Below are 21,409 nucleotides of genomic sequence, written 5' to 3'. Positions count from 1 at the left end.
GGCTACTAGTGGCTTTCATTGGGTTCATTCTTTTATTCCATGTTACTAGCTATAAAAAGGTTTTCATCAATTCACACTTGTTTTGGTGGATTCTCCGCAGGAGTTTTCTGTTCAGAGATTCTCCCTTAACATTGAAGCTGTATGACCTCCCTGGCTGCTAATTGGTCTTAAAGCTGTACTGATGGGCATTTTTTGGAAAAGGTCCTCTCTTCTCCAGATCATTTTCAAGTCTGTTTCCTGTTGTTTACAACAACCCTGATTTTATAGGCAGTGCATCCCATCACAGCCACTATCATTCATCATGGAGTTTTCAATAAGACATGAGTTTAGCTTCTAGGCTGGTCTAGGAGAAGGCAACATCAAGAATTCTTTTAAAGTGTAGACTTCTTTGAATTCTATTTATTGTATGTTAATGGTGGCTCAGTGGTAAGTACTGTTGCCTCACAGAGCCATGCAGCCAGGTTTGATTTCAGTTTTGGATGACAGTCTGTGTGGAGTTTGCACATTCTCTCTGTATGTATGTAGGTTTCCACTGGGTGCACTGGATTTTACCCACAGTCCAAAGATGTGCAGGTTAGGTGGATTGACCATGCTAAATTGCCAATAGTGACCAGGGTTGTGCAGCATAGGAGCCACCATTAACATACGATAAATAGAATTCAAAGAAGTCTACACTTTAAAAGAATTCTTGATGTTGCCTTCTCCTAGACCAGCCTAGAAGCTAAACTCACGTCTTACTTGAAAACTCTATGATGAATGCTAGTGGCTGTGATGGGGTCCACTGCCTATAAAATCAGGGTTGTTGTAAACAACAGGAAACAGACTTGAAAATGATCCGGAGAAGAGAGGACCTTTTCCAAAAAAAATGCCCATAGAAAATGCAAGGTTACAAGGATAGGATAAGAGGTGAATCTAGGTGGGATGCTCTTTGGAGGAGTGTTGTGGACCTAATGGGCCGAATGGCCTGCTCCCATACTTTAGAGATTTTCTGATTCTACGGATTCTATGAACATTATATACAATAGACTATCATTTGAATGACCAGGTTCTGATCTGATTGTTACAGTTTTACATCATCTTCTTCTCCCTTGAATCTAACTGAATTCTCCCCACATTGAACTATTTTGCCCTGTGGCAAGCAGATCTGTGACATCATTCTGTGGTTGTTCCAGTCTCATAGACCCTTTGCACATCAGTCCACAAAACATAAGTTGCAAAATAGCACTAGCTACCTTCCTCCCATCACTGTAGAGTTTAGTCCAAATGTTTTTGATCAATGTGCTTCTACAATGCATAATTTGAAATGTAGACTTCACCAATGCTTTTGGGACGATGCTAATAAGTGAATATGTTAAAATTTCTCAGGATAAAATTGTTACAGTCTCACTGTAATCCATTCAGATTTAAGTTGTATAAAATCTGTTCTCATCGCAGTTGACTCCACCTTTTCTAATGAAAAACCCTTTTCCTTGCATCTTCCAACACAGAATTGGAACCTGTCATTCTTTTTCTTAAAGAATTCATGTCAGATTTACACTCTTTCTATTCTTTACAATGCATAGGAAAATCACGTTGCCGCTCCTGCAGATTTTTAAAATTTTTTTTAAGATGGTTGAACAAAATTACAAAGGCCCAAATTGGGCCTGTACAGGATTGCCTTCCCTTATGAATTTTCAGTTAACATTGACTCAGTAAGAGATAGTAAGAACTGCCGATGCTGGAGTCATTTTTCTGAAGAAGGGTCCTGACCTGAAATGTCAACTTTCCTGCTCCTCTGATGCTGCCTGGTTTGATTCAATAAGAATTGTGTTAAAGGAACAGGGAGGATGATGACTGCAAATTTCTAATTAGTTTCCAAATTTCTTGAATCAGCAGGGAGCTGTTCAAATGTCTGAAGGTGAGTAAGCGGGTGGCCCCCTCACTACCTGCCTGGATATGTGTGCAGGCAAAAACCACTCTCTGGAAGGATTCCTTCCCTCCCTACCACCCATCTTTGCCTTCGATGTTGAAGCACCTATTCAGTTACCTACTATTTATTACTGCTCCTCTCAAGCTGGAAGGCCTCAGAGGTTGATCTCCAAGATTGATAGCCCATCCTTAATTGGGCAGGGAACTAGGTTCCAGGCCTGTAAAGTGGGTACCTCCACAAAAACCTTCAACAGTGACACTTTCCCCAAAGGCAGGTTCAATTCCAGCTTTTGTTTCAAATTAGAAGCTAGAATTGTATCATGCAATTCGATGGAACTGATATTTTTAAACAAAAATTCTGATTACTGAAGATACCCATTTTCATTAGCTTTTAAATATTATTCCAAGTTATGTGTTTCACTGGAAAATTTTCATGTAAATTTTGTACTCTCAACTGCGTCCATCTGTTTAAATAGGTATATGTTTAAATATACAATGATATCTGACAGGAGTCAGAAATTGAATTGACTAAAATTAAATGAAAAAGCATGTTTCTGATATTGCATTCCACTGACCACTCGTATACTTTCCAATTATGAAGAGAGGTTTTCTTAAGTGCACTATTAGTATCAAAACCAACAATCCATTTATCGTGCAATCGTCTTTTGCATCTCTTGAAAAAAGGACATTCTAACATAAAGCCTTCCATTTATTTCTTTCTTACTATGAATTTAACTTTATCATAATTTTATATTTTAATTCAAAATCATGAATAATATGGTCAACTTTCTGGAAAATGTCATGGTTCATTAGAATTTTAGTTTGTACAGTCCACAAATATACAAAATTAAACAACCCTTCATCAGAATGTTGCCATTTTCTTTAAAACAAGGGAATACAGCAGATGAATTGCAGAGTTTCACCTCTATACTAATTCCATAATTTGACAATTAGCCAATTGTAATTTACAGACAGATAATAATGGATGGCTAAGCATACAAATATCTCACCCCATTAAATCCTTTGATAGGCAGTTATCTATAATTGCTGTGGACATCTTCTATTCTTACTACACCACTATTTTTGTCATGCAATTGCAAATTCAGTTTTATTTGTTCTTCACTGCATCCATAAAATAATTACTGGGACAGACTTCTCAATCTAGCTGCATTTTATTTAAAGTGCAATATTAATGTGGTGTTCAGTGATGACCAACAAACCAAAATGTAGACAGTGTTCATTTGTACACATATGTCATAGTTTCACGGCTCAGGGGAGGGGAAAGGCTTACAAAATGACAAATGGTAGCAGTTATTATAACTGTAAATAACAAATGATACTTGATATTAAGCTAAATAAAATATGAAACCTTATAATAGACATTCCTGGTATGTTCAAAATGCTAGCCAGAGAACTAAATGATATACTCATTCGCTGATAACATATAAACATACAAACTAGGAATTAGGAACAGGACAAGGCCATTCTAGACTGCTTCACCATTCAATAAGATCGTAGAAGATCTGATTATGCCTCAACATTGTATTCCTTCCTTTCCCCAATAAACACTGACTCCCCTGTTAGTCAATTATCTATCAATACCTGCCTTAAAACTATTCAACATGCCGCCTTTTCTGCTGTCTAAGGAAGAGAATGCCAACAGCTCATGACCCTGTGAAAAAGTATCTTTCTCATTCCTCTCTCAAATGGGAGGCCCCTTATTCCAGTCTTTCCCACATGAGGATACATCCTCTCAGCATCCATTCTGTCAAGTTTTCTCAGGATCTTATATCTCTCAATAAGATCACCTCTCATTCTTCTAAAGTCTAATGAATATGGACCAAGCCTGTAAAACTCTTCCCCAAAGAAAATTTCCTCATAATAAAATTCACTCACCTCCAACAATGATCAAATGTATAACCTTTGAAATGCTTTTCATGAATTTACATCATTTTCTTAATTAAGGAGCTCAAAATTGTACACAGTGCTCCAGTTATGGCCTGACCAACACTTTGATGTATAAAGGTCATGTGTCTCAAATGTCTACATGCATGTTATATTAGCTCTATCCGTTCTACTGATGTCATACCGAATATCTGGTGTAGACAGGAAGTTCTACTCTACATACCTTTCAGATGTATCTGTACCAGGTCCTAACGGTCTGAGTAATCATACCTGACTAAATAAAGTTATAATTATTGCTGTATTACCTCTATGTAATAAACTTGAGAATTATAAACAAGTGCAACTGAGGAAACATTAAAAAGGCATGCTCTGCACTCTAAAGGCAAAACTTAATTCAAAAGCTGGTAAGTAGTGCACAGGCAAGCATGCAGGTGAAAAAAAGAGAGTAACCTGAAGGAAAAGTACAGGGCTAATGCTAAGATTCTTAGTAGTGTAGATGAGTAGAGAGATCTCGGTGTACATGTACACAGATCCTTGAAAGTTGTCCCCAGGTTGACAGGGCTGTTAAGAAGGCATACAGTGTTTTAGCTATTATTAGTAGATGGATCGAGTTCTGGAACCAAGAGGTTATGGTGAAGCTGTACAAAACTCTGGTGCGGCCGCACTTGGAGTATTGCGTATAGTTCTGGTCACCGCATTATAAGCAGGATGTGGAAGCTTTGGAAAGGGTGCAGAGGAGATTTACTAGGATGTTACCTGGTATGGAGGGAAGGTCTTACGAAGAAAGGCTGAGGGACTTGAGGCTGTTTTCATTAGAGAGAAGAAGGTTGAGAGGTGACTTAATTGAAACATATAAAATAATCAGAGGGTTAGATAGGGGGGATAGGGAGAGTCTTTTTCCTACGATGGTGATGGCGAGCATGAGGGGGCATAGCTTTAAATTGAGGGGTGAAAGATATAGGACAGATGTCAGAGGTAGTTTCTTTACTCAGAGAGTAGTAAGGGAATGGAATGCTTTGCCTGTAACAGTAGTAGATTCACCAACTTTAGGTACATTTAAGGCATCATTGGATAAGCATATGGACGTATGTGGAATAGTGTACGTTAGATGGGCTTGAGATCGGTATGATAGGTCGGCACAACATCGAGGGCCGAAGGGCCTGTACTGTGCTGTGATGTTCTATGAAAGCTAGTCACACTTTGAAAATTCAGAATTCTTGGCAAAAGAGGCTCTGTAACCGTGAAGTGAAGGCTCTAGGAGGAAAATTTAGATATCTCCAAAGGAAAACATGAATAATTTTATGGAACATTGTGCAAATACTGGAAACTACAAGCAAGTGAGTGTGAAAGACAGTTATCATCAGTCGCAACAAGCATAGACAGTATTGACATCAGATCTGTAAGGTGCACCTGCAAGTGAATAGGCCAGAAAAGAAACTTTGGCCAAGGCTACAGAAAGAGGAAAACCTCAGAATTTATTTAAGCTAACAACAAGCAAATTTTAAGAAATTTTCTTGCAGAAGAAAGAGGTTAGTGGAAATCAAAGATTTAAAAAGGACTGGGAGTAAATTTTCAGTTTCAGTGGAAATATTTTTATCAATTTTCAGTGCCAGATAAATTTACTTGAAAATTTATGCAAAAGTTGTGCTTGGTGTTTTAAGACTGTGAAAGGCAGGAAATTTCATTTTACTCACCAAGAAGCTGCAAAACCCTATCTTGGCTGCAGAGTCTAGGAAAACACTAATCTCCATTTTGATAATTACAAAAGATGGGAATACTCTGAAAAAATGATGGGGAAACTCAATAAGCAGCAAAGAAATATGGTATTAAAATAAATAGTTTTAAAATGTTTGAGAGCAGTAAATTACTACAGAATATCCATTGATACAATTTAAAGATTTATTGAAGAATTCATACAATTAATAAAGATGGGCAAACGTGCGACAGAGTCTAGCAATTTCTGCAGAATTTAGATTAAAACAGCTTTGGTGAATACGAGCTTAAATGACATTGATTTAAAATAGTTGTAAGATTATGATCAAATGAAAAAGAAATAGAAAAATGATATAATATTTCCAAGCATATTTTACATCAAGTAAAATGGCTACATAGAACCATGGATTAGATTTCATGGAGTTGACATTTCTTAAGATAACTCAAAATGAAACTTTAAGCACAAATATCACAGTTGTGGAGTTTCAGAAAATTAGGATGTTACACATGCAAAGATATTAAAATGACACAGTATCTGTGAAAAGAAATCAGAGTTAACTTTTTGGGTACAGTGACCCTTCCTCACTGGACATAAAAAGTTAATGCTGATTTCTCTCCAGAGGTGCTGCCAGATTTACTGAGCTTTTCCAACAATTTCTGATTTTGTTTCTGATTTCAAGTATCCACAGTACTTTTGACTTTTAAAATGGCACAATAATTTGGGCTGGGTACTCATTGGAGTTTTGGAGAATGAGAGGAGAACTATTGAAGTGTAGAAGATTAATAGGGAGCTTTACAGGGTCAGATGCAGAGAAATTGTCTGTCCTTGTGGCAGAATCTAGGACCATAAAGCATAATCTCAGAAAAAGCTGCCGTGCATTTAAGACAGAGATGAGGACTGTTTTCTGTTTCTCAGAAGGTAGTGAATTTTTACCACAAAGGGCTGTAGAGGCTGGTTGCTGAAGGCTGAGATAGAAACGGCAAGTCAGTGGTTAGCACGGCTGCTTCAGGGACCTGGGCTTGACTCCACCCTCGGGCGACTGACTGTGTGGAGTTTCCACATTCTCCCTGTGTCTGCGTGGGTTTCCTTCAGGTGCTCTGGTTTCCTCCTACAGTCCAAAGATGTGCAGGCTCGATGGATTGACCATGCTAAATTGCCTGCAGTTTCCTGTTTTCTGTCTCTCTCCTTTCTTAAATAGAGGAGTTAAATTTGCTATTTGCCAATCAGCAAAGTAACTGAACCAAAGCTGACAGGAAACGCAAAACATTTTTTTTCTGTCGTGAACTCAATAGGAAACATTTTTTCTGTTTTCTCAATAACAAATCTGATTAGTGGCCTCAGCAATACACAGCTCACCCCTAATTTTCATTCATCATAATAAGGGAAAATTGTGGAAGAAAATTGTGAAAAGTATATGGTTCATTTCTAATGAATACTAATGTTTGCTTTCAAACTATTTTCATCGTCATTGCCCCTATCACATTAACTGCATTTTAAACAGTTAGCAAGCTACATCCATCATGAAAAAAAACTCTTTCAGTTTCTGTGAATATTAGTAAAGCAGATATGTGGTTTTTTTGTGTGCAATTTCCTCCAACAATAACTCTGAACACTGCTGTATCTTTTGTTCTCAGAGCTTACTCTGCAGTTGTTGTATCCTGAGGGCTTTGATGAAAACAATCAATACCCTGTTCTGCTGGTCGTGTAAGTAATTCTTTTACTCAGTATTCAACATTGCGGTTGACAGAGAGTTAGCCCCATTTGCCCCTTTCTCAGTGACTATTTAGATCTGACACTGCGTCAAGGATGTCTCCAAGTTTCCAGCAGCAGTGATGCCAATAAGCAGATAAGCAGCAGAGGATCACCAGCCTCTCAAAGGGAAATAAGGATCAGTAATAAATATTAGCCTTATCAGTGACGTTCCCATTCCACAGAAGTTTTTTTTAAAGTGAAATTTTCTGTTGCTGTGTGGAATTCCAACGTCAAACCATTTCACGGCCATTAATCATTAAAATGTCTGTAGAGTGATATCTGTATTGCACATTACCCCTTTAAGAATGACTGAATCTGGCACCAAATCAAAGATATCTCCGGGTGAAGAAGCAGTAATGATGCCCAAAGGCAGATAAACAGAAAATGACAGTGGAGTATTTTCACACATATCAAACCAGAAATTTAAAAACATTTCATTTCCTTCACTTTTTATGTTACTTTTAAATATGGGAGGAAAATGGTTAAGGTTGGATTGAGATGGAACCCAAACTAGGATAAACATATATCCTAAAACATTTTAAACAGATGATGTCATGTAATGTTGTAACATAGTGGAGCAAGTTGATATTCTAGGATTATGAAATTTATTTTCAGCACCAGTGAATATTTAACAATATTAAGAAATTATTTAAAACCAAGTAAAATTCTTTCCACAAGGTGTGACCTTTTAAAAGCTATTATAGCGAGTCCAATGGTTTTATCATGGAAGCTTTCATGAGGAACTCAACCACACCTTCTGCTATAATGTTCTGTAGAATGCCGTTTCTCTGCAATTGTCAATTCAACTCTGATTCCAATCTGGGGAGCAGGAAAGCTTGACGTTTCAGGTCGGGACCCTTCTTCAGAAATAGGGGAGGGGAAGGGGGTTCTGAAATATATAAGGAAGACAGGCGGAGGCAGCTAGAAGTTGAATAAAGGAGAAGATAGAGTGAGAGGAGACAGACGGTTCAAAAAGGCGGGATTAGAGCCAGTGAAGGTGAATGTAGGTGGGGAGTTAGAGGGGGAATAGGTCAGTCCAGGGAGGACGGACAGGTCGGGGGTGGGGGGGGGGGGGGTGCAGGAAGAAGTTAGTGGGTAGGGGATGGGATTGGGGCTTGAGGTGGGAGGAATGGTTAGGGAGGCAGGGACTAGCTGGGCTGGTTTTGGTATGTGTTTGGGGAAGGGGAGATTTTGAAGTTTGTGAAATCCTCGACCGTGTCTCCCGCATTTCCCGCAACTCATCCCTCATGCCCCCATTCACAATAATAACCAAAACAGAATCCCCCTCGTCCTCACGTACCACCCGACCAACCTCCAAATCCAATGCATCATCCTCTGACATTTCTGCCATCTGCAATCTGACCCCACCACCAAAGATATTTTATCCTCCCCACCCTTACGTGCTTTCCAGAGAGACCACTCTCTCCATGACTCCCTTGTCCGCTCCACACTCCCCTCCAGCCCCACCGTCCCAGCACTTTTACCTACAACCAAAGCAATTGCTACATCTGCCCCTATACCTCCCCCCTCAACCCAATACCAGGCCCTAGGAAGACTTTTCACATCAAACAGATGTTCACCTGCACATCTGTCAATGTTATACACTGTATCCGCTGTTCTCGTTGCAGCCTCCTCTACTTCGGGGAAACCAAACAGAAGCTAGGGGACCACTTTGCGGAACACCTACGCTCTGTTCGCAACAAACAACTACACCTCCCAGTCGCAAACCATTTCAATTCCCTGCCCCACTCCTTGGACGACATGTCCATCCTGAGCCTCCTGCATTGCCGCAATGATGCCACCTGAAAGATGCAGGAACGGCATCTCATATTTTGCTTGGGAACTCTGCAACCCAATGGTATCAATGTGGATTCCACAAGCTTCAAAATCTCCCGTCCCCCGACCAGCTCCTCTGATGCTGCTTGGCCCACTGTGTTCATCAAGCTTCACACTGTGTTATCTCAGATTCTCCAGCATCGACAATTCCTATTATCTCTGAATCCCATCTGTTTGCAAAGATGATATACCACCATGTGCCTTGTTCATGCAGGTCCTTGTGGGCATTGTGTTATGTAAAATAGTCAATAAATCAAAATATTATCAAGAAAATCAACTTGTATAATGTTTGGTGGTGAATGGAGGAGTAGGTGGTTATGTTAACATATGAGTAATCCAGAGGCCCACATTGATATTCTGGCTATCTGAGTTAATATACCACCACAACAGCTTGTGGACTTGAAACATATTTACTTAATAAATTCAATTAATTAGAAATCTTCCACGAAATACTAGATAAATAATCATCAGGAAACTGCTAGATTGTTGTAAAAACCTATCTGCCTCACTAATATCCTTCATGGCAGTAAATCTCCTGTCCTTCACCAACCTGGCCTACACCTGACTCCAGATATATAGCAATGCAGTTCAGACTTAGCTACCCTCTAAAATAAGCTTACAAATTCATCTGTTTAAGGACAATTGGAGATGGTCAATAAATGCTGGCCTTTTCTGCAATACTCGCTTCCCAAGAATGAATAAAAGACACTACTTTAGCTATAGCCATATTATATCCCACTGATATTGCACAGATCAAAATACTCCCAGATTGGTACAGCTTCTTGGATTCCATCTTGGGTTTCTGCTATCTCAAAATGCAACAATTATTTTGATAGCATTAAATTTAAATAAAGCTCTATTCAAATCAATATGTTAGGTTTCTGCCAATGCCGTCAGCTGTTTTCACATTCAATATCATTTTTCTTAATATTAGGTAAAACTGTGACATAATTTTTAGGTATTTTTTAATTTTAATCAATGATAAACTCAAGTAACATTCTGTAGTTACAGATTCACATCAGCTGGTGAGCGCTTTTCTCTCATTGTGCCCAGATGTTGTAATTCAAGCATTATAATTATTACAAAACACATAGTATAGAAAGGCTTCCTGTCATAAGCCAAAGTGCAGAGGTCATTTGTTGATGCTTTAAAATGAAGAAGAATACAAGATGATGAGGAAAAACTTGCAATAGAAAGGTACAAGTGAGCTACAACTCAGAACAAGTGCTCACCATGCATCAACTAACTTTCAACAGTACATTAACTGGGTGCAGTGAAGAAAAAGGACTTGAAGAACCTTGAACCTTCTGAGGAGTCTGTGACTAAATTGACTGGAGTATATAATTTTACTTTCTATTCATTTGTGGCATGTGGGCATTGCTGGCTGGCCAGCATTTCTTGCCCATCCCAAGTTGCCCTTAAGAAAGTGGTGGTGAGCTGCCTTCTTGAACTGCTACAGTCCTCCTGCCCTGGGTTGACCCACAATGCTATTAGGGATGGAACTCCAGGATTTTGACCCGGTGACTATGAAGGAACAGTGATATATTTCCAAGTCAGGATGGTGAGTGACATGGAGGGGAGGTGGTGGTGTTCCCACATATCTGCTGCCCTTTTCCTTCAAGATGGAAGTGGTTGTGGGCCTGGAAGGTTCAGTCTGAGGATCTTTGGTGAATTTCTGCAGTGCATCTTGTAGATAGTACACACTGCTGCTACTAAGCACCAGTGGTGGAGGGAGTGAATGCTTGTGGATGTAATGCCAGTCAAATGGACGGCTTTGTCCTGGATGGTGTCAAGCTTTTTGAGTGTTGTTGGCGCTGCAGTCATCCAGGCAAGTGGGGAGTATTCCATCTCACTCCTGACTTGTACCTTGTAGATGGTAGACAGGCTTTGAGGAGTCAAGAGGTGAGTTACTCATCGCAGCATTCCTCGCTTCTGGCTTGCTCTTGCAGCCACTCTGTTAATGTGGTGAGCCCAGTTGAGTTTCTGGTCAATGATAACCCACAGGATGTTGATAGTGGGAGATTCAGTGATGGTAACACCTTTGAATGTCTTGGGGAGGTGGTTAGACTGTCTCTTATTGGTGACGGTCATAGCCTGACATTTGTGTGGCATGAATGTCACTTGCCACTTGTCAGCTCAAGCCTGGATATTGTCCTGATCTTGTTCCATTTGAACATGGACTGCTTCAGTGTCTGAGGAGTCATGAATGGTGCTGAAAATTGTGCAATCATTGGCAAACATCCACTTCTGACCTTACGATGGAGGGAAGGTCATTGATGAAGCAGCTGAAAATGGTTGGGCCTAGGACACTATCCTGAGGAACTACTTCAGATATGTCCTGGAGTGGAGATGATTGACCTCCCACAACCACAACCATCTTCCTATGCGTCAGATATGACTCCAACCACCGGAGCGTTTGCCCCCTGATACCCATTGATTCCAGTTTTGCTAGGACTCGTTGCCACACTTGGTCGAATGCAGCCTTGATATAAGAGCTGTCACTCCCACTTCAACTCTGGAATTCTGCTCTTTGTCCATGTTTGAACCAAGACTGTAATGAGATCAAGAGCTAAGGGGCCCTGACAGAACAAAAACTGGGTGTCACTGAGCTGGTTATTACTGAGCAGGTGCTGCTTTACAGCGCTGTTGATGTCACCTTCCATCACTTTACTGATGATTGAGAGTAGACTGATGGGGCGGTAATTGGCCGGGTTGGATTTGTCATGTGTTTTGTGTACAGGATATACTTGGGCATTTTTCACATTGTTGGGTAGTTACCATGTTTAACTGCACTGGAACAGCTTGGCTAGGGAAGCATCGAGATCTGGAGCACAAGTCTTCAGTACTATTGCCGGAATATGGTCAGGCCCCATTGCCTTTACAGTATTCGGTGTCTCCAACCATTTCTTGATATCATGTGGAGTGAATTGAATTAGCTGAAGACTGGTGTCTGTAATGCTGGGCACCACTGGAGGAGGCCAAGACGGATCATCTACTTGGCACTGCCTTATTTCTTTTTGCACTGTTGTGCTGGGCTCTTCCATCATTGAGGATGGGACTATTTGAGGAGCCTTCTCCTCCAGTGAATTATTTAATTGTCCATCACCATTCACAACTGGATATGGCAGATTGCAGAGCTTAGATCTTATCCGTTTGTTGTAGATCGCTTAGCTCTATCACTTGCTGCTTTCTCCGTTTGGTGTGAAAAATAGTCCTGGTTGGTGGCTTCACCAGGTTGATACTTTATCTTCAGATAGGCCTGGTGCTGCTCCTGGCATGCCCTACTGCAGCCTCCATTGAACGGTTGATCCCCTGGCTTAATGGTAATGGTTGAGTGGGGAATGTGCCGGGCCATGAGGTTATAGATTATGCTAGAGTACAATTCTGCTGCTGTTGATGGTCCACAGCACCTCATGGATGCCCAGTCTTCTGTTGCTAGATCTGTTCCTTGCCTGTTCCATTTAACATGGTGATAGTGCCACTCAACACGATGGAGGTTGTTCTCAACGTGAAGGAGGGACTTTGTCTCCACAAAGACTGTGCAATGGTCACTCTTAGCGATGCTGTCATGGACAGATACAACTGCAGTTGGCAGATTAGTAAGGATGACGTCAAGTATGTTTTTCCCGCTTGTTGATTCAATACCAGGAGGAAAGAAAGAACCTGGAATATAAAAGCATCTTTCACAATTTCTGGTTGCTCCAAAGAGCTTCTCAACCAGTTAAATACTTTTGAAGTGCATTCGCTGTTGAAATGAAAAGAAGTGGGAAAATAAATTTGTACACAAGATCGCATAAACCACATTGAGATATTGATTTGACTGTCCATGATTTTCAGTGTTGGCTGTTTGAGGGATAAATATTGTTCAGGACTCTCCAAAGAACTTCATACTCCTCTTAAAAATAATAATAAGTGGTCTTTTACATTCATCTGAAACAGCAAACACGTCCTAAACTTATAGTTTACAATCTAAAACACAATTCTTCTGACTGCTGCACTCCTCCAGTGTCACACTGCATAGATTTTGCATTCAAGACTCCTGAATAGAATCTGGAGACACAGTCTCTGAATCAGAGAGAAGAGTGCCATCACTGAACCCCAGCTGATACCAATCCATGATGCTGAATTTTTCTCCCGCTGGTGGAAGTTAAAATTTATCCCAGGATGAATGGCTTTCGATATTATTTCCGCATCTGCTTCATCCCACCAGAAGATGGCCTGATCTATCTTAAGGGCCATTCTTGTTTGAATTTCCTGTGAGAAGTTGCATGCCTGAGAAAGCTTCAGGCCTGAGCTGTATTAAGTGATTTAGAGGACAACTTGACTAGCAGAAAGGTGTAACTGGTCTCAAAAGTGTGCAAAAGTTGGTTGCCAGGAATAAAGTACATGGGTGGAGTGACAGAAGTGGGGTGCTAGAGAGAGCCCTGAATGACAGTGGGCCCCGTTCTTCCTGTAGAGCTGAAAGATTCCCCAGTCCACAAAAGAGGTGTTTTGTACCTACTTTTTGGGTAATTCTTCTTTTTTTGTCCAGTAGATCTGAATGATCTGACATTAATACAAGATTAAATCATTCCCCCATTTCTATGATACAATTAGATAACAATCCTAAATTTGCAAGTAAATCAAAAAATGTCTGACAGTAAAGTAAATAGAACTGTGCCTAAGTCTGAACATTGACCCCAAATAGATAGTAGAAGCTCTACCAAGGTACACACTGAACCAGTTTGATTAAGATATAAATGTTCTTTGTTTGGCTGTGAAAAATACTGCTACTGTGTTTTGTCTAATGATCTAATTTGCTTATGAGAAAATAAAAATGCACAGTTTCTTTATGGCATCTTTCCTAGGGTTTTGTATCTTGGTCACTGATGTCAGAAGCTAAATGCGGTGAAAGATTGTCAATAATGATCACCATTCTTGTATTGGTATTTGCAGTGACGGAGCCCCAGGGAGCCAGTTGGTTACTGATAAGTTTCGGATTGACTGGGATTCAGTACTTGTCAGCTCTGACAATGTCATCGTTGCTCGCTTTGACGGCCGGGGCAGTGGTTTCCAAGGGCTTAAAATTCTGCAGGATATACATCGAAGGTTGGGCACAGTGGAAATCAAAGACCAAATTACAGCAGTACAGTACGTATATAAACATCTGTTGGATTAAGGTTTTTTTGCCTTTCAATTAAGTGTTACTGTCTTTATTTAAAATAAACTTTATCTTTTGAAGTATGTATGTGTACAAAAAGAGTGGATGCCATTTTTCCTATGGCATACAAAAGTGATTGGATGATGTGATTTGATACAATTTATTTCATTGCATTGCCTGGCTTACAAAATTTTTTTGGTTCAAATAATTGACTTTTGCTGTAGCAGCAATGGATTACGATCTTGCAACAAAAAGCAAGCTGCTGAATTCTCTGAAATATATACATTATTAATATTGAGCCATGTAATATTGAGTTACTCGTTTTGAAACAAATTGTTTGATATGTATGACCTCTCACCTTTCCTATCCCATACCATTATCGAACAATGTTTCCTTGCACTGAGAAAAATCAAGAATTCTCACTGTAGAGAATTCCTCCCGCTGCCAATCTTACAATTAATATGGCCCCCTCAAAACTTATCCTGAAGGACTGCAGACATTACTTTGAAATCATCTGCTTCAGAGGTAGGCCAGAATTAAAGGAGAATGGTCATGTCACAGCCTCATAGAAGGCTTGGGGGTTGGGCGGTTAAAAATGACACACCTTCGTCACAGATATACAGAATTTTCTGACACTGATTAAGACCGTTGTAGTATTGTGGGAGAGGTGGAAGCCTGATTGACAAGATTGAATTACAGGTTGTGTGCTTACAGGAGGACTACGTTAATATGTTGAAGGACACTAGAGGTGGTGCTGTGGTTGTTTGCAGGATGGGGGTGATGGATGGATTTTATGAAGTGTTTGGGCAATGATGATAGTTTTTGAATGAGATGGAGGCAGTATATAAAGATTGAGAAAGCAATTAGTGTGATCAACAGTTTAATGGAGCCGCAGGCAAAGCAAGTTGTTCTGATGAACAAAGTAAGCTCTGGCAATCAATTAGAGGAAATAGAAGAGTACTTCAGGAACCATGGCAGAGGCTTGGCTTAAATAGCAGGGCTGTAGCAAGGAGGAAATGGTAGAGGCAACTGAATGGATGTCCTCATCTGACAGGTGAGGATAGAGGACATGTGTTTAAGGAGGTGGGTGGCAAAGGAAAAAGAAACTGAGGGTTTCTTTTACGCCCAGGATGATCCTGGAGTCATGAACAAAAGACTGATAGTGGTTGATATAGTGCAACAAGATCTGAGGATGGGTGGCTAAATTACTTGACATGAGCAAGTTGCATCGTCTGTATTTAAGAGAATAAAGATGGAGGTGAGACAATGGGAATGAATAGGTTGGAAGAGAGTGAGGGTTGAATATAAAGACATTAACTGTGAAACAAATAAATTGCCTGAAAGAGTAACAACTATAGAACTATACCCAATGAAAAACAAAATTTTAGAGAGCTGTGCATTTGAAAATGTAATATGATTGATTTAATTTAGGGAGAACTTGTGCTAGGCTAGTGGCAAAATACCCATTATTTACCATAATATATAGGTGAACATGGGTAGTGAGTGAGATCTGGAATTGCTCAGAAATGATTTATCTGTGAACGAAATGATGAAATTACTGAGGTGCCATCAAATAGTAAAGTCGAGGTGCTACATAATAAAAAGGATTCAATACACTAGAGAATTTCAGCAGAATGAATGTCTCATTTCACATTGCTACTCAAATTTACTTAATGGAATTCACATGATAGACCAAACTTTTTGTGGTCATGACAACTTAAACATTTATCATTTTAAAATGGGAAAAGTTTTAACTCAATGCTCTAATTCATTTTTCTTTTATTTCAGATCATTATTGAAATTACCATTTATTGACCCAAACAGAATAGGTGTTTATGGCCAGGTAAAATTCAGCTATTAGATTATTTCTTAACAATTCAATGTTAATTACGCACCTAGTTTGTGCATAAATGCTAATGCTATATACCTTAGAGCAGTGTTTGGTTTTGTTTTGCTTTGCAGTATGAAATATTGTTTCTATGTTTATTTATTGCAAAGGTCGAGAGCTGTTTCCTCCTTTGGTTGAAAACGGAGGATCCATTATATTCAACATGCAAAGGCTTTTGTGGTTACCTGAGAAATTAAGCTTCATATTTTTCAATTAAATAGTTTTAATCATTAATGCAGCTTGTGCTCCAGTTTTCTCCCAAATATATGTATCAAAGCCTATTAGATATAATCAACAAAATCTCAAATACTTCGGCTCATGGTACCCTGCAGTATAGTAAATAGCAGGCAGATTGGCAGGAGGCAGATACACATTTCACAACAAATGAGATAAGCAGCAATTGAGAAATGCATTATAGAAATTAGAGCTTAAATCAGCTGTCATTTCTTGTTTTCCAGAAAGAAAGAAAGACTATTGTGTTATAACATTTACGTGGGCATTAAATTTGTGGGCAGGTTTGTCATCAACTAAAATTCAAAAATATGCAACCTGCTCAATTTTTATTCCCATTGAAGCAATCTAATGCACAGTTTACTCTTCACTCTTCTTCTGGTGTCATGATGATTATGGCACTGGTCTAGTGAACCAGAGTCCCAGAACAATGTTCTGGGAACACGAGTTCAAATCCCACTATGGCACGTGAAAAGATTCTGGGCTCCAAACTTCTGGAGTTTCAAAAAAAAACTAGTCTCTTTCAACCATGTAAGCATTGTCAGTTGCAGTAAATATCCAACTTGTTCAGAAATTTCCTTTTGAACAGGCATCTGCAGATCCACAGAAATGTGGTTGTCTTTTTTACTTCCCTCTGAAATGGCCGAGTGAGTTACTCTGCTCCATCCAATCAATGCTGAACCAGCAGCAACATCCACCAACCCTGCAAAATCCTGAGCAACATCTGTGGTTTTGAGCCAAATTTGACAAAGCTGTTTCACAAATTAGTCAAGCAACAACCTGCTCACAGAAGCAAATCTTATAGACAACATCACTGATATCATTGCTGGCTATGTCCTGTCCCATCAACAGAACAGACACTGCAGCACATAAGTATTCACTTGGGAGGATGTTGCCTGAGAGACCTCAACATTTTATGCAAACCCCATGAAGTCTCCTGGCATTGAGTTAAACTTGAGCAAAGAAACTTCATGCTAATTACCACCTATTGTGTTAGCTCCCCTCAGATAATACATCAGTATTTTTCAATGTTGAAAACTTCTTGGAGGAAGCCAGGGCACAGAATGTACTCTAGTTGGGGATTTCAACATCTATCACCATGTCGGTCAGTAGAACCACTGCTGACTGAGCTGGGCAAGTCCTAAGGACATTGCTGCTAGACTGAGTATGGGACAGCTGGTGAAGAAACCAACAAAAGGGAATAACCTACTTAACCTCATCATCACTAATCTATCAGTTACAGAAGTGTTTAACTATGACAGTAACCCTAGGAGTGACAACTGTGTGATCACTCCGGAGGTGAAGTTCAGGCTAAATTTTTCTTATTTTTTCAAGTGATGTGGGCTTTGCTGTCTGGGCCAGCATTTATTGTCCATCCTTAATTGCTCTTGAAGATGATGATGAGTTGCATTATGGAACAGATGCTGTTGATTTGGAGTAGGTGCACCCATAATACTTTTAGGAAGCCAATGGAGAGGTAATGGCCTAGTGGTATTATCGCTGGGCTGTTAATTCAGAGACCCACGTAATGTTCTGGAGACTTGGGTTCAAATCCTGCAATTAAAGATGGTACAAATAGAATTCAATAAATAAATGGAGTTAGAGCCCAATGAATTGTCAATCAATTGTCAGGAAACACCCAACTAATTCACTAATATCCTTTACAGAAGGAAGCTGCCGGTCTGGCCTGCATGTGACTTCAGAGCCACAGCAATGTAGTTGATTGTTAACTGCTTCCTGGGCAATTAGGGATGGGCTATCCTAGCCAGTGATGCCCACATCCTGAGAGTGAATAAATTTTAGAAAAAGGCAGTTTCAGAATTCTGACCCAGTGACACAAAAGGCGTTTTATTTCCAAGTTAGGTAGTGAGTAACTTGGAGAGGAACTTGCAAATTTGGTGGCCCCATACATCTCCTGCTCTTGTCCTGATAGATAGTAGAAGACATGGATTTGAAGAAGTTGTCTAAGGAGCTTTTGTGAATTTCTGAAGTGCAACAGGTAGATAGTATATGCTGCTGTTACTGTGCATTGGTACAGGAGGGAATGAATGTTTGTGGATGTGATACCAATCAAGTGAGCTGCTTTGTCCTGGGAGGTGCAAACTTCTTGAGTGTTATTGGAGCTGCAAGGTATTTTCTCTAGGGCTGGGGAGTTCAAACTAGAGGAAGCAATTCTAAGTTGAGAGGAGAAAGATTTAAAAGAGACCTGAGGGGTAACTTCTTCACATGAAGAGTGGTTTGCATGCAGAATGAACTGCCAGAGGGAGTGGTAGATGCAGGTACAGTTACAACATTTAAGAGATATTTGGATAGATGCATGAATAACATAAAAGTTTAAAAGGATATGGGTCAAATGCAGGCAAACTGGTTTGATTTAGTTTGGAAAACTTGGTCAGCATGGATGAGGTGGACTGAAGGATCTGCTTCTGTGCTGTATGGCTCAATGAATATTCTGCCACACTCCAAACTGCAAATGTTTTTTGCTACACTTTAGCCCAAGCCTGGATATTGTCCCGGTCTTGTTGCATTTGGACTTGGATTTTTTTCAGGAGCTGAGGCGCTACAATGCATGCTGAGCATTGTGCACTGGTCAACGAACATCCTTACTTCTGACTTTTTGATCGAGAGATCATAGTTGAATGACATCAACATGGTTGAGCCTAGGGCATAATCTTGTAGATCTGCTGCAGAGATTTCCTGGAGCTGAGGTGACTAAACTCCAACAAACACAATCATTTTCTTTGTATCAGACTTTGACCAGCATAATGTCTTCATCCTGATCACCAATTAATCTAGAATTGCCAGGGTTCCTTGTTCCCACATCTGGTAAACTTGCAGCATTGATGTCAAGGATAGTTGCTTCTACCTCATCTCTGGCTCTTTTGTCTGTGTTTGAGCCAAGACCATAATGAGGTCAGAAGCTGAGGCATATAAATACTGCAGAAAGCTACTGGCCTCAGATTAGCTGACTGCCCTAATAGGTGGAATTTCATACTACTTCAGGATATCCCATGATAAATTAATTCTAGTAGAGCGAGGAACCCCAATGGCACCATGTAGCATGCCCAATCAGGACTTAGTTCTAATGAGTCTCCAGAAATGGTCATGAAAGAGTTGCAATTAGCTCTTTCAGCAGGTGAGCAGAACCATTGCCACACCTTTTCAATTTGGGAAAAGGTGCACATAAACAGTCAATAATATACATGTTGAATGCTATTTTCACCAGTGACGAGTACAGAAAATGAAGTAGTAGTGTTACCACCCATTTAATCACTGGAAAGAATAACTGAGCTAACAAGGTGTAGAGCTGGATGAACACAGCAGGCCAAGCAGCATCAGAGGAGCAGGAAGGCTGATGTTTCGGGCCTAGACCCTTCTTCATTTTCCTGCTGTGTTCTTCCAGCTCTACGCCCTGTTATCTCAGATTCTCCAGCATCTGCAGTTCCTATTTCAAAATAAATCTGCACTTTTAAGATCTGCGTTAAAATGAGCTTTCCCTACTAATAATGTCTTTGAAAAGTTATTCACAATCTCGTTATTGAATCTCAAAACATTTAACAACTAAACTTGTAAAAATTCTTAAGATTTTCCTCATTTTCACAGGCATATGGAGGCTATGTCACTTCCATGATTCTTAGTTCCACTGACAGAATCTTCAAATGTGGAGTTGCAGTAGCACCAATTACCGACTGGAAGTTATATGGTAAGTAAGCAACAAAAATCATAAGTCATTTTAAGTAATTAGTTCAGTGCTACAATTCAGATGTATTCCTTACCAACAGATCCAAAATGACAAATCTCTAGTTTTATTTTGGTTCTTTACTATGGCAGGTAAAACATTAGGGTGTGAATTCAACTTTCTCAATGGCTCAAAAGGAATGGTATTAGATTGCTTATCTGCATCACATACCGGCTATTGTTTTGGATTGGTGTACATCAGTGGTCAATGTACTTCTGTCCAACATGCATTTCAATATCATCAGTACCCGCCACTGGTCTTAGTCTACATTTCATTGCCTATACAAATAATGAGCCCCACACCTCTTTGAAACCAGAATAAGCTATTCAGTAGTTTTTAACTTTTGCTTTACTCCATGCCAGCTGTCAGAATGTTAAATCTTATGCAGGGTTAAAGTTCAGCTTGCCTTGACATCCAGCCCTTAAATTGTGCCACTACAATGTAAAAATCTTCATGAAAAAGATACAACGAAGTCTGGCGTGGGGGGAAACAGGAATGTTCCTTCTTTATTCTGGCTTCCATCCTCCCTGAGCACACCAATCAATATCCCCTCTCCCAAACTGATGACCTTCTTCCAGATATGACCACATCCCTTTCCAACTCAATTACTCCTCTTCCCGTTCCTGGCCTGCATTCTTCCCAAATCACCAGTTTCTGCTTACTCAAGAACTATTGTTAGTATGGCCGCAGCTCAATCTTTGAATCCTCCTGACTGGAGCACCAATTGGTGTGGATTGAAGCTACCAAGCAAATCAATTTCAAGCACAGTTATTTATCAAATTTCTTCTGCTCATCTAGTGTGTACTGACAGAGATGAATCAATCTCTGGATTTCTAATGACGCAGTGAACATCCATTGTGCTTGGCCTTGAGGCATAAATTCTGTTCATTTTGTCGAAGATATGTGGTTTCCCCAAGATGTTCCCCTGTATTTTATTGGAGAGGTAGCAATAGTGTGCCCTCACATTTGTATGATGATACAATGGAAACATTAGTTTTGCTTTCTGATTATCTGCATATTTGGATGCTGTTGCCAAAAGATTAGTTAACATTGGTAAACGTTATTTGCAAATGTTCACCTTTTGATTCAATGATTTTTCTTTTATATTGCTTGCTGTCAAAAGATCAGAATATTCAATCCTATGTGAGTGCTCACTGAGGAAACATGCATAGGGATTTTATGGAGATACATAAGACAATAGGAAATAGGAAAAGGAGTAGGCCATTCAGCCCCTCAAGTGTGCTGTCATTCATTAGGATCATGGCTAATTTGACATTCTTCATGCCCACTTGCCTG

General features: G+C 39.8%; 1 protein-coding gene across 2 annotated transcripts in view; it reads left to right on the top strand.

Annotated features, from left to right (window-relative positions):
- The window catches only part of LOC125453891 (inactive dipeptidyl peptidase 10-like), a 1,598,661-nt gene that overhangs the window by 1,555,818 nt on the left and 21,434 nt on the right, over window positions 1-21,409 (top strand). For both annotated transcript variants that reach the window (XM_048534000.1, XM_048534001.2), the window contains exons 19-22: window positions 7,162-7,231; window positions 14,051-14,245; window positions 16,044-16,098; window positions 19,978-20,077. In XM_048534000.1, the coding sequence (XP_048389957.1) occupies window positions 7,162-7,231; window positions 14,051-14,245; window positions 16,044-16,098; window positions 19,978-20,077 (420 nt within the window). The remainder of the gene's footprint in view (window positions 1-7,161; window positions 7,232-14,050; window positions 14,246-16,043; window positions 16,099-19,977; window positions 20,078-21,409) is intronic.

Source organism: Stegostoma tigrinum, chromosome 7 (assembly GCF_030684315.1).
Source record: "Stegostoma tigrinum isolate sSteTig4 chromosome 7, sSteTig4.hap1, whole genome shotgun sequence".
NCBI classification, from domain to species: domain Eukaryota; kingdom Metazoa; phylum Chordata; class Chondrichthyes; order Orectolobiformes; family Stegostomatidae; genus Stegostoma; species Stegostoma tigrinum.
This window is presented reverse-complemented; position numbering and strand designations above follow the sequence as displayed.